The sequence below is a fragment of the Lycorma delicatula genome, chromosome 4 (genome assembly GCF_047948215.1).
Source record: "Lycorma delicatula isolate Av1 chromosome 4, ASM4794821v1, whole genome shotgun sequence".
In the NCBI taxonomy this organism is placed as follows: Eukaryota; Metazoa; Arthropoda; class Insecta; order Hemiptera; family Fulgoridae; genus Lycorma; species Lycorma delicatula.
Window position 1 is genome coordinate 38,167,939 of NC_134458.1, and position 18,733 is coordinate 38,186,671.

An 18,733-nucleotide genomic window follows, 5' to 3' on the forward strand; every position below is an offset into this window, starting at 1 on the left:
GTATTCAGCTTTTTCTATAACAACCAGAAAATGATTATTATTTACTGGGTTTTAGTTGTGATTTTTACAAGATGATAAATTTTACTAAATAAAGTTGACCAGATAACCATGAAATTTCCAGATTATCATAGGACTAATTTATTCATTGTGTGTGCTAACCAGTTCATTTATAGTCTCTTTTGATTGGTTGTACATAAATTGATTATGCACAACTCAAAAATAGAAGCTGATTATCGCTATACAGTTTGTATGTCTAACACATGTTGTCACTTTAACCGTCTAACATCTTCACCATTGTCCAAGAAGTTAACAGCTAGATGATTCCACATAATCATTAAGCTTTATAAATTTTATTGAAAAAAAGGTATAAAATATTTAAACCTGTTGTTTAACTGAAGTTGTTTTCTTTTGATTAGAATAAAATATATGTAAGCTGATAATCCAGTTTATTCCCAATATACCTTACATATGTATTTCACTTTATTATCATGAAACAATTGTTTTTTTTATATTTTTATTTATTTATTATTATTTATTAATCTTATTAATAAAAGAAAGAGATTATTAGTTAATCTTAAGGAATAAAGTTTGGTGCTGAGAGGACCAATGGTGGTGCGCCAGGCAGCTGCACACGGCTCCCTCCACGACTCTCCCACTAGAAGCAGTCCGATGTCAATTAATTTACAGATTATTTAATTTAATTTAATTTCTAAGCATAGATTATATTATTTGTATTTTTGTTTACTTATTATTATTTATTTAATTAGTTTTATTAATAAAATAAAATAATGGAATTATTAGTAAATATTTAGCAATAAAAAACATGCTTACATGATCGAACATACTGCCTGTCAAAAAAATCATATGATTTTTTTTTCTTAAATGTTTATAAACAATAAGTAAGAAGAAGCAACACCAACAAATAAGAGCAAGAAGAAAATCATGCTTACATGATTGAACATATTGCTCATCAAAAAATCGTAAAATTTTTTTCTTAAATGTTTATAAAAAATAAATAACAGTAATAATAATTATAAAATAAATTAATAGATTTTACTACCGTAATTCATTCATTCAGTATTATAGCAGATCTTAAAACACATCTATTTTCAATACAAATAAATTGATACTGAATATACTATTAGAATCTATTTAGAATTATATATATATATATATATATATATATATATATATATATATATATATATATATATATGTATTTATTTTGGCCTTGTAGTAACAATTAAACATACATATTTATATAGCCTATGTAACATAAGGATTCCAACGCAGGGTCATACATCAAAATCGGTTCGGCCATTGAGCTACTGCAGTGGAACAAACATACATACATACATACATACATACATACATACACCCTAAAAACATTACACTCTTTTTTGGGCAGTTGTGTAAAAATAAATAGAGCCTACTTCAGATGAATTAAATTTTAAAAAAATGGTTATTCTTTTGTGCTGACTTAAGAAATACTAACTTTATTTTAATTTTCTAATTATATTTTTAAAATAAATATTTGCAGCCAGTTTTTTTTTAAATCATATTTTACACCATTTCACTTTAAATAAATTATTATATTATTTAATTGCTGTTAAGGTGTTACAATTAGTTTTTACATATTATCAGTTAATATTTTTAGCATTTTTATGAATTAAACTGTATTTAATGATTTACAGTAATGCATTTCCTTTGCCTCGACTGACTCCTGATGGCTATCGTGTGACAGTGCATAAATTCTCAGAATCACCGGTCAGTGACTTTGAACCTTGCGATGTTTATAAATATCTTTGCATGATTGGAGATATTCGTCTCTTAGAAGAAGTTACTATTTCAGGTATATTTTATTTTTAGTAATTATGTTTGTATTGTTATAGTGTCTTATTTAATAAGTTTTCTATACATTTATATTTTTAAAAAACCAGAGGTAATAAACTACCTTGTAGCACATCCTTGTTCCACATCTTTTAGTATTATAGATTACTTTTTCAGATCCTCAAAGTAATTACATATCAAATTTAAAAAAAAATAAAAATATGTATTTTTCAGTGTTAAGCCAGTATTATAGCAAAGTTTTTATTTCATTTAATACATTTTATTTCAACGAACATAATTAAGTGATTTTTACAGAATGATAGATTTTACAAAATAATGTTGCACCGGATAACCATGAAATTTCCAGATTATCATAGGATTAATTTATTCGCGTATGAGCTAACCAGTTCATTTATCCTGATATATAATTGCCATAATTTATGTAAGTAACATTTACTAACCATCATATTTTCTCTGACTTTTAAATGATAATAGAAATAAGATATGCATTAGCTGTAAATCAAACAAACTACTGGAGGGGGGAACAAATGAAAACATAAAGTTGAAAAAAGAAAAAGAATTATGTTTTTGTTATCATGATGTAATATCTCTTTCTCCAGTTTAGTTTTAAGTAAAAAAGTCAAGATCTCATATTAATGATTGTTTACTTATATTTTTTAAGTAAATGATGAATAGCATGTGATAATAATAATATATATACTTATTATGATAATAATAAGTATGCATGAAATAGATTGTGTTAAAATTTGCATGATGATTTTTAGAAACATTGTTTACAAAGTAATTGTTATAATGATACCTGCATATTTTTCATAGCCTTACCATTTTTATATTAATCACTTATACTGTTCTATACATTAGACATTTACCAACTTTTTAAAACACACCTATATGAATAGAATCACTAATAAATAAACAATTTAATTTTTTACTATTTACAACAAACTAGATACCAGTTGACCCACAATTCTGTTAATTGATAGCAGATCGTAAGTTTGCTATTCATTTTTTGTCTACTATGAATGCAGTGTGATTAAAAGTAAAGTAAAAATAAAAACTTGGTGGAAAAAGCAAAGAAATTATCAGGAGTGAGCTAAAATTGATGGGCAAAGAAGGAATGAGCAATAAAAATAAAAATTAAATGACAATTTCCATTTTTTTTGCAGCAAGTCCAGCTTTATTGTAATAAAGATAGCGATGTATCCATCAGTACATTAACATCCATAAAGAAGGAAACTGAAGACAAATTTTCAGATAACAGGGCAGTCAAGTTTCAGTACTCCAGTTAAAAGTTGCAAAAGAGAAAAACATTAGTTCTTAGTAGAATTATACAGAATTTTCACTTTTGAGAAAACACAGTCAACTTTAAAAAAATTATGAAATAAACTTAAACTTGATCTAGTTTGGCAAAAAGAAGCAAGTTATATAACAAGACTGTATTAAAAAATCTAGAATTTAAGTTTGTAATGATTATCAGTAACAGAAAATTGAAAGTACCATTTTAACTTCACATTCAACCAAAAAGTCATTGGAAAACAGAAGCAGTGAGGGAACCCATAATTTCTAAAGGCGAGAATAACTCATGCAGGCGGAAAAAATAATTTTGTTTCATATGCCTTGCTTGACCACCAAACCAAAAATAGATGACTATCATGAAAATATAAATCATCAGAACTTTGAAAAATGGGTTACAGCAAAATTTACCACCAGTGGGCATACTAATGTTTGTTAATGCCCATTGTGTTGAAGTGGAAAAAATTCCAACTATGACAGCCGGAAATTCACAAGCAGCTAAAAAAAATTAATATTTCCTTTAAAAAAAATCCATTTTTAAGTCTAAATTACGTTTTATTACACATCTTGTTCCTTCCTTACTAAACTGAAAATACTTGATTGCAAAAAAAGAGAATTGTTTGTATAAATTGAAAGTGATTTTTGGAGTAAAGAATGTGCCATGGGTATTGAAATTGACTGACTGATGAATGCTGAATCTAATGATGAAGCAGTGGGTGATACTGAAGATTATGTGCTGTTACCCAGACAATTAGAATTTGAAGGAATGAAGGTCAGATAAAATACACAAAAATCTGTTATAATAAATCATTTTATTTATATCGAAAGCAACATAAATTCAATATTTATTTTTTATTCGTTTCATTTAAAATTTAACAAAGTATTATTCTAAATAAATAACATTAAAATAATTTCTTAAATATTAAACAATTTTAAATCAAAATTTAATTTTTTTCATTTATTAAAGGGACAATCTTTTTCTCATTTATTATATCATTAACATATTAATTAATATTCCAGATTTATAAATATTTGTGCATGAGTTTTACTTTGTAAAAGTTAATGGCATACACACTAATGTTGACTGAATACACACATATTAGCTCAATGAGTATTACATTACCCATTATGAAGTAGACAGTAGTCATCAAGTTATAGTCCAAGAAGACCAAACTGTGAATTTTATTTCCTTGTATTAATATGGACTTTTTTTCTTGAGAAGATTTTTTATTTGGAACCTTGTAAAAATCCATTTCTTATCATTAATTATATAAAATATTAATTTCTGTATAATCATCAGTTTAAACAAATTTATTGTTTTTATTTTAAAATAAATTAAAAATTCTTTAAAATTGTTCAACCTGTTGGTTACACATCAAATATCAAGCACTGCAAATCATTTAAATAATTGGAATATAACCAGTAGGTCATAAGATTTTTATGTGTTTTAAGATAGCTTTGTTTAAACTGATGCTAGAGTTAAACTTTCACATTTAAAAAATAATTAAAAACAGATTTCTGCTAGACATGATAAAAAATTAAAAAAAGTTTGTATTGAATTATTAGTTTATTTTACTTGATTTTTTGTATATTTACTTAAAAATATATATGTATACATATGTATGTGTGATGATTCTCCTTACTGAATTGAAGCAGTGTATATAATACTCTGGTTTCAAAACAGAAAGTGATATGTGAATTTGTTACTTTACAGCCAGTCTTTCTAATTTTTTTGTTGCATGCAAAGCATCTGAGGTGCAAAAAAATTCAGTCAGAATTGCTTTCTCTGAGAGTAATGATATTCATTCATTATACTTGATACAGTCACTCCCTTGGATGAACAGAATGATGTCACTTTTAGGGCTGAAAATCCCTTCCATGTCACTCAATTTGGCATGCTAATGTGCATTTATATTCTTGTCACGTTGAAGAAAACAACAGGAAATCATCTTATGTTTCATATTTCTTAGTAAGCACGACATGGGTGGTTGTTATTCTTCAGGTTGCTTACTGCCATCACAGTTGCCACTTAACATACATACATATTAGTAAACTTGTTTTATTTTTTCAGTATTATATTAAAGAAAAATTAAATAATTATTTTATATCTTTCTAAAAATTAAAGTAATTAAACTAGGTTGAACTGGCAAGTTATTGTTATCGCGGAAACTGTTTAATAAAAAAAATTTGTTATTTATCCATTAACTGCATTCAGGAGAATATGTAAAAAAAATATGTGGAGTACTGAAAATACCACTCCAAAATACAAAGTTATCATAAAAGAACGGTGCGGTTTCAGTAATTCATAGGAAGATTGTAGGGAAATTTCTAGATGTTATATTGGTCTCCCTGAAAGCCTCCAACCTAAAAGTTTGTTTATCAGCAGCTGTAACCACAAGGTCAGTTCTTGTATTGTTGTTGCGGTGAGTTTAGTGAGTTACTATGTTCTCGGATAAAGACAAAGCAAAGTGTGCTTTATTGATATCTGAATTAAAATCTGTAATTTTAGTTCAACGTGCGTTCCGACGTGAATTCGGAAGAGATCCACCACACAAAAATAACATAACACGTTGGTTCAAACAATTCGAAGAAACTGGATCGGTTAACAACAGAAATCAACCGGCAGACCAAGTGTACCAGACGAAACGGTTGAACTAATTATACAATCGGCAATTAGAAATCCTGGCAAGTCCATCTCCTGTTGAACGTCGAATTAGGTATTCCAAAATCAACAGTTCACAAAGTTTTACATAAAAAACTGAAATTACACTTATAAAATCCAGATGCTGCAGGAATTGAAACCCGATGATTGTGTAAAACGTTACAATTTCGCTGTTGAAATGTTGGAGTGAATAAGTGAAAACGAATCATTTTTAGATGAAATAATTTTTACAGACGAAGCTACATTCTATGTGAATGGATGTGTTAACAGACACAATTCACGAATATGGGGCCCTAAAACCCACACGCAATTATTGAGAAACAACGCGATTCGCCTAAAGTTAAAGTTTGGTGTGGTGTGATGAAAAATCGTGTAATAGGGCCTTTCTTCTTCGCTGAAAAAACAATTAATGGAGTTGTGTATCTTGACATGTTAACCAATTATTGCTTTCCTCAGCTGGATGAACTCGAAAACATTCATCAACTTCATTTCCAACAAGAAGTGCTCCCCCGCACTTCAATGCATTGGTCACAGACGCTTTGAACGAAAAATTTGGACATCGATGGATAGGCCGGCAAGGACCCATACTTTCGCCTCCAAGGAGTCGAGACCTGACACCTTGCGACTTTTTCTTGTGGGGATACATCAAAAGCGTTGTTTCTACACAAAAAATTCGCGAACTAAACCACTTAAAGAACAGGATTAATGAAGCAATGACAACCATTAACGAAGAAATGTTAACCAATGTTTGAAGAGAAGTGTAGTATCGTTTAGACTTTTGTCGAGCGACTAAGAGCGCACATATTGAAATTTATTAATTATGTAAAAAAAGTTTGAGACGACAAATTTGAAAAATAAAAAACATAAACTTTAAGTAATTCTGTTTTAATTTAAACTATGTTCAAAACCGCACCATTCTTTTATGATAACTCTGTATTATGTACAGCAAACGTTTATCTTAAAAAGGGTTGAAATATTTGCAGTGAATTGAAATGAACTGGTGTGGTGAATTTAATGAGAACTGAAATCGTTTAAATATTTTCTCTTGAAGGAAGAAATGAAATAATAATTTTAAGTAGTACATTTCAAACATATCTATTATAACTAAACTGCTGGTACTAGTATTCATTTTATGTTGCTTTATTTAAAAATATAAGCTAATTGAAATTAAACATTATGTTGCAGGAGATGTGTTCGTATTTGATGTTGCCAATTTGACATTACAACATGTGGCAAAACTTGCAAATCCATCATTGAAAAAAATTATTCACTGTACAGAGGTAATTTTATAATTATTTTTATTTAAATTTAATTTCTAACATGGAATTACCCATGGCATATCCTCTAATAAAGAATGAAACCAGTTACAGTATCCTTTAGAAATACTTAATGTAAATTTAAAGAAAACTACAAGAAAACCATGAAAGGTCATCATCACCAACAGAATAATGTATATAAAATTAAAAAAAAAAATTATACATAATTCTAAATTATTCTAGTTATAGATTCTGTACAACCTAATTTTTATGGATTTGCTGTGAACCGGTATATTTTTGTTTTGTGAAGTTTTAATTTCACTCCCCTGATTTTAGTGCTATATTAAAATTTTTTTATTAAGTTAAGCATTTTAAAATAACTGAAAATTAGGTGGGTTGATAAAATTTGAAATTAAAAGGTCTTAGAACAAGGAGTGGAGAGAAAACTTTACAGCAGAATCTTCCAAATAGATGAAGTCGGTTGATGGGCCTTATATTAAGACATTCATTAAGGTTTGGTTAATTTGTTAATACACAGTAGAAAGTAAAAACTGTAGACGCGAATGAATGAAAAAAATGACTGAGGATGTAAAATATAGCCAGTATGTTGAGGTTAAAATATCAGCACATGATAAAGATTAATGACAAACATCTTACCGACTGATGACTCCAGAGAAATTTATTAAAACTATCTTTCATTTTATTTAAATTTTTTTCATATTATTAACATTATAAGATGAATTTATATTGTTTTTTTCCATTTTAATTTCACAGTATTTATCATCATTTTTATTTGAAATTATGATTAATAATGTTAAAAAAAAAATTATTAGATTATTTTAAAATATATTTTTTTGTTACATGGTGGTGTTTTAGTGTTAATACTTTAGGATCTATACTTTAAGGAGCCTCCTCTATGAATCATGAGACCTTGCCGTTGGTGAGGGGGCTTGAGTGCTCAGGGATACAGAGTAGCTGGACCTAAGGTGCAACCATATCGGAGAGGTATCTGTTGAGAGCCAGACTAAGGAATGATTCCTGAAAGAGGGCAGCAGCTCTTTCAGTAGTTGTTAGGGGCGTGAGTCACAATGACTTAAACGGCCATATCAACATCACTCAGTCCTCTGAGTACTGCGCAGCTGAAAGCAATGGAAAACTACAGCTGTTTTTTTTTTCCAAGAAAATGTGGCTCTCTGCATTTTCACACAACAATAACGGAGGCGCCTTCCTTGGTAAAATATTTCGGAGGTAAAATAGTTCCCCGTTCGGATCTCTGGGTGGGGACTACTAAGGAAGGGGTCACCAGAAAATTGAAAAGTAACATTCTACGAGTCAGAGCGTAGAATGTTAGAAGTTTAAAAAAGGTTGGTAGGCTAGAAAATTTAAAAAGGGAAATGGATAGGATAAATGTGGATGTAGTAGGAATTAGTGAGGTTCGGTGGGAAGAGGAAGGCGACTTTTGGTCAGGTGGTTTTAGAATAATTAACTCAGCTTCAAATAATGGGCAGGCAGGAGTAGGTTTCATAATGAACAAGAAGATAGGGAAGAGAGTAGAGTATTTCAAAACGCATAGCGATAGAATCATTGTAATAAGGATAAAATCAAAACCTAAACCGACAACGATTGTTAACGTCTATATGCCTACAAACGCCCATGATGATGATGAGGTAGAGTGTGTATACGAAGAGATTGATGAAGCAATTAAACACGTAAAAGGAAATGAAAATTTAATAATAGTTGGAGATTGGAATGCAAGCATTGGAAAAGGCAAGGAAGGAAATATAGTGGGTGAATACGGGCTGGACAAAAGGAATGAAAGAGGGGACCGACTTATAGAGTTCTGCACGAAGTATAATTTAGTAATTACCAACACCCAATTTAAAAATCATAATAGAAGAATATACACTTGGAAAAAGCCAGGCGATACTGCAAGGTATCAGATAGATTATATCATGGTTAAGCAAAGATTTAGAAATCAACTCGTTGACTGCAAAACTTACCCTGGAGCAGACATTGATAGCGACCATAATTTGGTGATAATGAAATGTAGATTGGGGTTTATAAACCTGAAGAAAAGGTGTCAGATGAATCGGTAGAATTTAGAGAAGCTTGAGGAAGAGGAGGTAAAGAAGATTTTTGAGGAGGACATCACAAGAGGTCTGAGTAAAAGAGATAAGGTAGAAAATGTAGAAGAAGAATGGGAGAATGTTAAAAACGAAATTCTTAAATCAGCAGAAGCAAACTTAGGCAGAATAAAGAGAACTGGTAGAAAACCTTGGGTTTCAGAAGATATATTGCGGCTGATGGATGAGCGTAGAAAATATAAGAATGCTAGTGATGAAGAAAGTAAAAGGAACTATCGGCAATTAAGAAATGCTATAAACAGGAAGTGCAAACTGGCGAAAGAAGAGTGGATTAAAGAAAAGTGTTCAGAAGTGGAAAGAGAAATGAACATTGGTAAAATAGACGGGGCATACAGGAAAGTTAAGGAAAATTTTGGGGTACATAAATTAAAATCTAATAATGTGTTAAACAAAGATGGTACACCAATATATAATACGAAAGGTAAAGTCGATAGATGGGTGGAATATATTGAAGAGTTATACGGAGGAAATGAATTAGAAAAAAAAAAATGTTATAGAGAAAGAAGAGGAAGGTGAGGAGGATGAAATGGGAGAAACAATACTGAGATCTGAATTTAAGAGAGCATTAAAAGATTTAAATGACAGAAAGGCTCCTGGAATAGACGGAATACCTGTAGAATTACTGCGCAGTGCAGGTAAGGAAGCGATTGATAGATTATACAAACTGGTGTGTAATATTTATGAAAAAGGGGAATTTCCGTCAGACTTCAAAAAAAGTGTTATAGTCATGATACCAAAGAAAGCAGGGGCAGATAAATGTGAAGAATACAGAACAATTAGTTTAACTAGTCATGCATCAAAAATCTTAACTAGAATTCTATACAGAAGAATTGAGAGGAGAGTGGAAGAAGTGTTAGGAGAAGACCAATTTGGTTTCAGGAAAAGTATAGGGACAAGGGAAGCAATTTTAGGCCTCAGATTAATAGTAGAAGGAAAATTAAAGAAAAACAAACCGACATACTTGGCGTTTATAGACCTAGAAAAGGCATTCGATAACGTAGACTGGAATAAAATGTTCAGCATTTTAAAAAAATTAGGGTTCAAATACAGAGATAGAAGAACAGTTGCTAACATGTACAGGAACCAAACAGCAACAGTAATAATTGAAGAACATAAGAAAGAAGCCGTAATAAGAAAGGGAGTCCGACAAGGATGTTCCCTATCTCCGTTACTTTTTAATCTTTACATGGAACTAGCAGTTACTGATGTTAAAGAACAATTTAGATTCGGAGTAACAGTACAAGGTGAAAAGATAAAGATGTTACGATTTGCTGATGATATAGTAATTCTAGCCGAGAGTAAAAAGGATTTAGAAGAAACAATGAACGGCATAGATGAAGTCCTATGCAAGAACTATCGCATGAAAATAAACAAGAACAAAACAAAAGTAATGAAATGCAGTAGAAATAACAAAGATGGACCACTGAATGTGAAAATAGGAGGAGAAAAGATTATGGAGGTAGAAGAATTTTGTTATTTGGGAAGTAGAATTGCTAAAGATGGACTAAGCAGGAGCGATATAGCACAAGCGAAACAAGCCTTCAGTAAGAAATATAATTTGTTTACATCAAAAATTAATTTAAATGTCAGGAAAATATCAGATGGGTGGATAAGTGACAAATGAAGAGGTATTGCGACAAATAGATGAAGAAAGAAGCATTTGGAAAAATATAGTTAAAAGAAGAGACAGACTTATAGGCCACATACTAAGGCATCCTGGAATAGTCGCTTTAATTTTGGAAGGACAGGTAGAAGGGAAAAATTGTGTAGGCAGGCCACGTTTGGAATATGTAAAACAAATTGTTAGGGATGTAGGATGTAGAGGGTATACTGAAATGAAACGACTAGCACTAGATAGGGAATCTTGGAGAGCTGCATCAAACCAGTCAAATGACTGAAGACAAAAAAAAAACCTTAAGAAGTTTGTGTTAAAACTGTTAGTAGCCATAATTTTACTAGTTTTTTTTTTTTTTTAATTTCTATGACTTTGTTTTACACTTTTATGTTGTGGTTGACCAAGTTACACAAACCACATTAGTGGTAGTTTCTCCTTTTGGGTATCAAGGAGATACCTGAAAGACTGATGACATTCGTTAATTTTATGAGCTGTGTTATACAGCATATCATCACAGAAAAGTTAGATTAGTTCATTAGTTTCTAAGATTAGTTCTATAAAAATTTACATGATACCCAGTTGACAAACAAAGGTTATATTATTGAAATATAAAAAGAAGGTTATGTATTGTATATGCATGCATGCATGTGTGTGCACATGCACACACACACAAATATTTTAGCTGTAAATATGTTGTTTCTGATTGATGTACATATATGTATAAACTATGATACTTATTTCACCATAATATTCTTTCAAGTGCCTTTTTTTCTTCAGGAAGGTTATCCCCAGCGATTAAAAGAAATTCACATGATAAATTGCCCAACGTATGTTGATAAAATAGTTAATATGTTCAAAATGTTCATGAAGGAAAAAATGCGAAATAGGGTAGGTATTACCATACATTTATTTTTTATTGTTATATAATTTTTCCATTTGTAAATTTATTGGTATTTTTCTATTTTTAATTATTATTTTTCAACATCGGACAATGTGTACTATCTCAGTAAAAACTTAATGACAATTAGTTGAACAGCGAAGAAAGTATTTAACAAATAAATATTAAATTAACCACCACATATAATATCTAACATCACTGTTTATAACTACAAGCATAAAGTTTAGTTATATTTAACTAAAACAGGAATTTCTTTTAGTATAATCAAATGTTGTGGTCACTGGCCACTAATAAGTGATAATAACTTTTAGTGATACTGTTTGTTATCAAATATTTTGTAATGATACTGTTTGTTATAAAATATACTGAACATTGTATAACATTGATGATTTTTCTTTACCAGTTTATTAAATAATGGCTGTATTTCATACCCTTGAGTTTCCAAGGAATCCAAAGTAACCAGGCACTAAAGCCTAGAAGCCATATAAGATGTAAATAATATAGTTTTGTTAATCTGATTTCACATTTTAAATTATGTTAATTCAGTATAAGAATTCCAAGCTCTTACTTGAATTGCTTATCATATGCTTTCAATTCTTATGATAATATTTATCAGCTCGTATTATCACTACTGTTTCTAGCAAAAAATAGTAGTACCTTTTCTTCTAAGAAACAAGAGTTTACACCCAGAAACACAAATAATATATAAAAATATTTGTTAGGACCTTCTGGCATGTAGGGTTACATCTTTGTAAAGAAACATTTGTAAACTTCCTTATGCACAACATTATACATCTCTTGCAACATGATGGTTTTATAACATCAGTATAGTTTTAAGCAGTAGTGTTTTGGCTGTAATGGACTTGTGAACTAATTGTAGGTAATGATGATCAAAATCATATTTGATAATCTAATTTCTATAAATTATCAAGTTAGATACTGCTTGATGCGATTTTCTGTGGATGGTTAACTGCAAACTAGTCAGATTTCATTGTCAGTGAAAGCCAATAGTCTATTGTACTACTTAAAAATCAGAAGAAAGTGGAAAAAATTCACGTAAAATTAATTCATTGAATTTAAAACGAAATTTTAACTCATTGTTTGTAAAGGGAAATGTATGCTATGATATTTTGGTTTTGTCTAACAATTTATTTTGTTTTTTTCTGGGAGAGGTTTAAACCCTGCCTGAACCCTCTTTACTGTATCAGCAGTGTGAATCAAATATTTATAAGATTTTGTAGGATCTTAAACTGTTTTACTGTATAAATTTATTGTTATTCAGTTTATAATTATAAATTTTAAATGATTTGAATGCTGTTAATGATAAAACAATTACAACAGAAGGGTATTAAGAATAAGAAAGAGTAAGGGTATTAATCAACTAGAGAACATCCTTGGTTATTCTTTCATTTTTTTTTGTTTGTGTTATGTTTTTTGGGTGTATTTGAGATTTTTAATTTTCATTGTTTAGATATATATTCTTATTTTAGGAATAGTTAAAAAAATATTTTATTCTACATACTTTACGAGGGTCCAAAGTATCTATAAAGTGAAACAATTTGAATAAAATTGAATTACCAAAAACGTAAATTAGAAAGTTATAAGTTTCAGGAAAAATTTCATAATTTTTTTCTTATTAACCACACTGAAAATAATAAAAAGAATACAAAAACAAAATTTCATTATTGTTTTTTTTTATATTGTATAAGGTGTGGGTATTGAAGAACGAGATTAATGCTGTAAAATATTTTATTTTAAATTTATACATATTTACTTATTATCTTCTTCAATATACATCCCTCCTCTATCCCAACAACACTCCATGCGAATTTTCCATTGTTTGAAACGGTGCTGGAAGTCTTCTGTCTTCTGTGAGCTCTTTCATGATGCATGCTGCTTTATCTTTCACAGCTTCAACTGAAATCTTGTTCCTTTTAATGCATATTTGACCTTGGGGAACATAAAAGTCACATTGTGCCAGGTCAGGCGAATAAGGTAGGTGGTCTAACACTGGGATGTTATACTTGGTTAGAAACATCTTGACAGACCGTACAGTGTGAGCCAGTGCATTGTCCTGATAAAGAACCCATGACTTGTTCTTCCACAATTTGGGTTCTTTTCTTATTTTTCTCAATGGTTCTTTTTGCTCAACTCAACTTTTTGAGCAAGGACCTGTAGGTAGTAATGTTAATTAATTAATAGTTGACCTTCAGGAACCCAGTGAAGGTATACAATCCCATGAATATAAAAAAAAACGATAATCATCGCTTTGAATTTTGATCATCTTCTCAGCCATCTTGGAAATGCTTAAATAAATTAAAAAACCTCACACGTGATAAGCATTCATTGTCATGTACTTTTTTTTAATAAAAGATGAGATTCAGTAGCGGTTTTTCCAAGTTTCATATGAAATTTCACGACAATTCTTTGCTCTAATAAAACACTTATTTTTTCGGCACATCGAAAAAACAGACGTTATCCAAACGAAGGCCACAGCCAGACTAATATGTCTACAGATACTGGAGTGGCAACAATCGGAAGAGAAGGCTTCATGCTACACAGCTGTCGGTCGTACAAATTTGGCACATGCGCAGTTCTTCTGTAGCAGCATTAGTCTTGTTATTTAATAGCCACACCTCGTACACTAAGAGTTATTTTGAAGCTTCAAATGCTAATTTTTTTAATACAGTATATTCATTAAAACTATTTACAATTAATTTACAAATATTGATTTATGACTGTAATATGCATGATTGTCAATTTTCAGTTCCACATTCATACTTCATACCAAACATTATATAATTATATGCCACAGTCAATTTTGCCGGAAGAATATGGAGGTGATGCAAAATCTATTCATCAACTTCAAGGTAATAAGTAATAAATTAAAATATTAATCTTTTGATAATTTTTTAACTAATATTTGTTATATGTCATTATTTAAATTGTGTGGGAAACAGTATTTTTAAAGGGTGTGCAAGTAATGAAAACGGTCAGGTCATCATAAGTTCAATGTGTACTTCAAGTTGGTAAGTGCACCTGCTGCATGTGCGAGTTACTAATGTCAATGAGGCAGCATCCATGATGTATGTAATACTACTAAGGTTAATTCATTAAAAGCTTTTACTATATTCACTTTTGTGTATACATTTATAAAAAAAGAAAAATCCACCTATTCATTTGTTAATTAATAAATATTAGAATGAAGAAACACTAACTTTTTGAACAAGAGCAAATTTTGTTAAATTATACAAAATGCCAGCCCACTATTACTTTATCTGTCCTTCATATACATTCTTTATACTTACTACTAGCAGTAAAATAACCTTTCAGTAAAATAATCAGTCTTTTATTCTGATTGTTATTACATATATTATGATGGTAATACATTCTGAACATGTAACATCAGAAAAAATAATGTGTATTCTGATAATAATACATTACATAGATCATGTCAGAACATGAAATAATATTAAAGTAAATATAGGTTAAGGTATGAAATGTATAAAATACCTAAAAAATAAATTGAAATTCAGAAGGCATTAATGAAAATTATTTGACCACATATTTGTATACATGTTAAACAGAGTTGCAGAAAATTCTGGGTCTTTTTAAATATTATTCTAAAATTCATCGATAGTAATAATGTTTTTATGTCATTTTAAATAAATGATAAAATTTATTTAAGATATTTTAAAAGATTCATAATGATGATGGTTCTTAGAATAGTAGGATTCCCTGTTTTTGTTGTTTAAATTGCAAAACTTTGAAGTTTACCATGAGAATTTTGTAAACTAAGAGTGGCACATTTTTAAGTTCAACATCAACCACCTATATGCCTTTAACACTGAAAAATGTTGAGTATTTTTTACGGGAGTAAAAGAAATTAGTTAATATTTACAATGTTTTTTCTATATTTACTATATAGTTACTTACCTCTTACTCAAGATCATCTATAAAATTCTTTTAAGCATCTCATTATAGCAGATCTTCTCTTAACAACCTTTTTGTATTTTTTTGTAATTGTTTTTTTTATTTTTCAGATCAGTGGAGTAAAAAATTAGAAAGCTATGCTGGGTGGTTTAAAATGCAAGAAAATGTCAAAACTGATAATAATTTGAGACCGCCAAGATCAAGTCCAAGTAGTGCTGATAAATTCTTTGACTTTGGAACTGAAGGTGCATTCAGAAAGTTGGAAATTGATTAAAATAGTATTATTATTAAATGTACAGTAGGTTTTTCATGTATTTTTTTTATAGATATGGTTGCTGAATCATTATTCTTTTTGTATTTAGTATACTTTTTTAAATAAATTATTTTATGTGTTGTTTCTCTATTTATTGTTTTTTTATAGTCTTAGTCTTTTTACTATATTCTATTTTGTCTTATTTATTCAAAAAATTAAATTTTACTTCCAAAGCTGTTTTACTGATCCTGTAATCTTTCTTATTCAGTATACACTTACCTTTTAGACAGATTTCATAAGAAAGCTACCTATTGTAACAGGTACCATGTTCAACTTCCAGAAAATTTTGACATATCTTCGCATTTCACATCCCCCAGACCCCACTGTCAGTTCAAACGTTTTTATATATCTATATATATATTTCACTTTCTTGTGGACACGATAACTGCCATAATTTTGCGCCAATAACTTTTAAAAACAAAATACCGCTATATCTTTCTTATTAAGTAAAATATCGAATTCATTTAAAGTTTTTACTATCCTTTGGATAAGGGCCTAAAACTTATCTAAGTAAAGTTTTTGATATCCAACCATTGACCCAGGGAGTGGAAAAAATGGGGTTTCGAAGACAAAACAAATCATACCTCCCTTAGGCATAGCATCAAATCAGCTTAAAGTGGTCATTAGTCCTCTAAACATTACCTAAGACTTTTGTCTGAAACAATTTTTGATATGACAAACACTTACGGCAAGGGATGGCCAAAATGTTGCTAGAATTGTAAGAAGATGGGGCTGGCTTGTCATATGCTAAACATGTGAAACTTTTTTCATATGTAACCATTGTCATATTAAGTAAATTTGAAGCTTTTCTTAACTTTAAGGTGGAACTCCTTTTTATCCCCTACTTAGCACTGGTGAAATCTACCTCCACCTTCTGGCATGCCAAAAGGGATTTTTTTAATTTCACTGTTTTACTAATTACTATTTTTTAATAAATATAGTTATTGTATATTTTTTATAAACAATTTTTTTTATCTGGATATTCTCATTTATCATATTAATTGTCTTGTTATAAAACTTCTATGACCCCCCTTACATATTTAAATAGTTGTGCTTTGATTACATTAGGAATACATGATTTTGTCCTCCACAGGAAATGCCTATTCATAAATATATGTAAAGGCAAATGTAAATCATACAGTCAAACATTATTGAGATTTTTGGCATAACAAAACCATCAGATCATAGTCGTTTCTAAAAATGATGTTGGCCTACTGAATATATTTTTTATCTTATAAGTGAGTTTATTAAAAATTAAAATAATTTATAAAAAATTCTTTTAAAAGATAAAATAAGGCTGTAATTAGAAGCTGTGAGACAGTTCCTGTATTTATATTTAGTTAGTAAACCAGGATAATTTAAAAGTTTCTGGTTTTACTCAAGGAGATTACTTATAATTTTCTAAATTATGATAAAATATAATTATTAAAACATTATATAAATAATCCAAACAAAACCTGTTAGAAAAAATCTGTTCATGCAGTTGGACATCAAACAAGAGCGGCATTGTTGATATTCTACCCATTTATATGTTTATCAACTCTAAATACAGTATTGTACATTATTATGTGTCCTTTTTTTTCCTATATACTAAATATAATGGATGTATAACTACACTTCACACATGACCCATAAACAAAACATTAAAATAAGGATATTGCTAATTATTCTCCTTGACATCAGGAATGCATTCGGAAGCATTTTCATACCGTACTGTGTTGGAGGGGGGGGGAGGCTGCTGAAGTCATAGTGGGCATTACCCCAATACAGTTAAGAGCGGACCAACTGGTGAGACGATATAAAGGTATACCCCATTTATGAGGAGTATATAAATAGTATTTCTCCGACTCATCAAGAATTAAAAAAAAAGTTATATAAGTATGATACAATTTTAAAATTGATAAAACCAAAATCTGACTTCAGTTTACTTTTACACCAAACAAATAGTTTAATAATCACAAACTTAATTTTAACTATCCTACAGAGAAGAGTTATCTCTCCATCACAATACACCAACTTCATCAATCAATTACCTTAAAGATAGCTTGAAAAATATTTTACTTAACATTGAAGGTTTTGAGGAAGATTGATAATCTCTATATTATTATAGTATATTACAGTATTAGTATTATTATTGCTGTATTAGTTGTTTAAAAGTAGATCAATTTTGTTGTACTTAAAAATTTTTAGTGCTGAGTAATTTTCTAAATATGAATCTAGAGTAAAAATTATAGTCTACTGTTTTGAATGCACCATATTGAAATTCTTTAGAGAGATGAATTCTTCATTGAAATTTTTAAGTGGAATTCATTACTGACATTTTTAAGTGGTATTTCTTATAAAGAAATATACGAGTTTAGGTATGGTATGTTTCAGATGAATGAGTATCTTACAGGGAAGATACTGCACAAAAATCATCCTATATTGAGGTATAAAATAGTTTCATTTCCTTTGTCAACTACGCTTTATTAAGGGTCATTATTTCATACTTGATTAATCAGATTATAACTACTGCCATACTTAAGAGGAAAAATCTTAAAAATTTATTTATGTAAAGAATTTTATTGCTTATTCTATTTCTAAATATATTGTAAAAACTTGTAACTAACTTATAAATAGATAAATATTAAATCACAATATTGAGCCGCATATTTTATTCATAAAAATTATTTAAAATTTAGTAGAACGATACAAAGTATTTGTGTCATCTGAATTCTCAGTCGTTTCGGTTGTACCAGACCTGTAAGCAAACAAATAGAAAATTTTAT

The 18,733-nt window shown here is 29.4% G+C and overlaps 1 protein-coding gene across 1 annotated transcript in view; it reads left to right on the plus strand.

The window, feature by feature from the left end:
- Positions 1 to 16,055, plus strand: part of LOC142322832 (alpha-tocopherol transfer protein-like) — a 65,043-nt gene extending 48,988 nt beyond the window's left edge. The window contains exons 4-8 of the mRNA XM_075361905.1: positions 1,695 to 1,852; positions 6,992 to 7,086; positions 11,599 to 11,709; positions 14,487 to 14,589; positions 15,763 to 16,055. Of these exons, the coding sequence (XP_075218020.1) occupies positions 1,695 to 1,852; positions 6,992 to 7,086; positions 11,599 to 11,709; positions 14,487 to 14,589; positions 15,763 to 15,926 (631 nt within the window). The 3' untranslated portion in view covers positions 15,927 to 16,055. The remainder of the gene's footprint in view (positions 1 to 1,694; positions 1,853 to 6,991; positions 7,087 to 11,598; positions 11,710 to 14,486; positions 14,590 to 15,762) is intronic.
- The last annotated feature ends 2,678 nt before the right edge of the window (positions 16,056 to 18,733 follow it).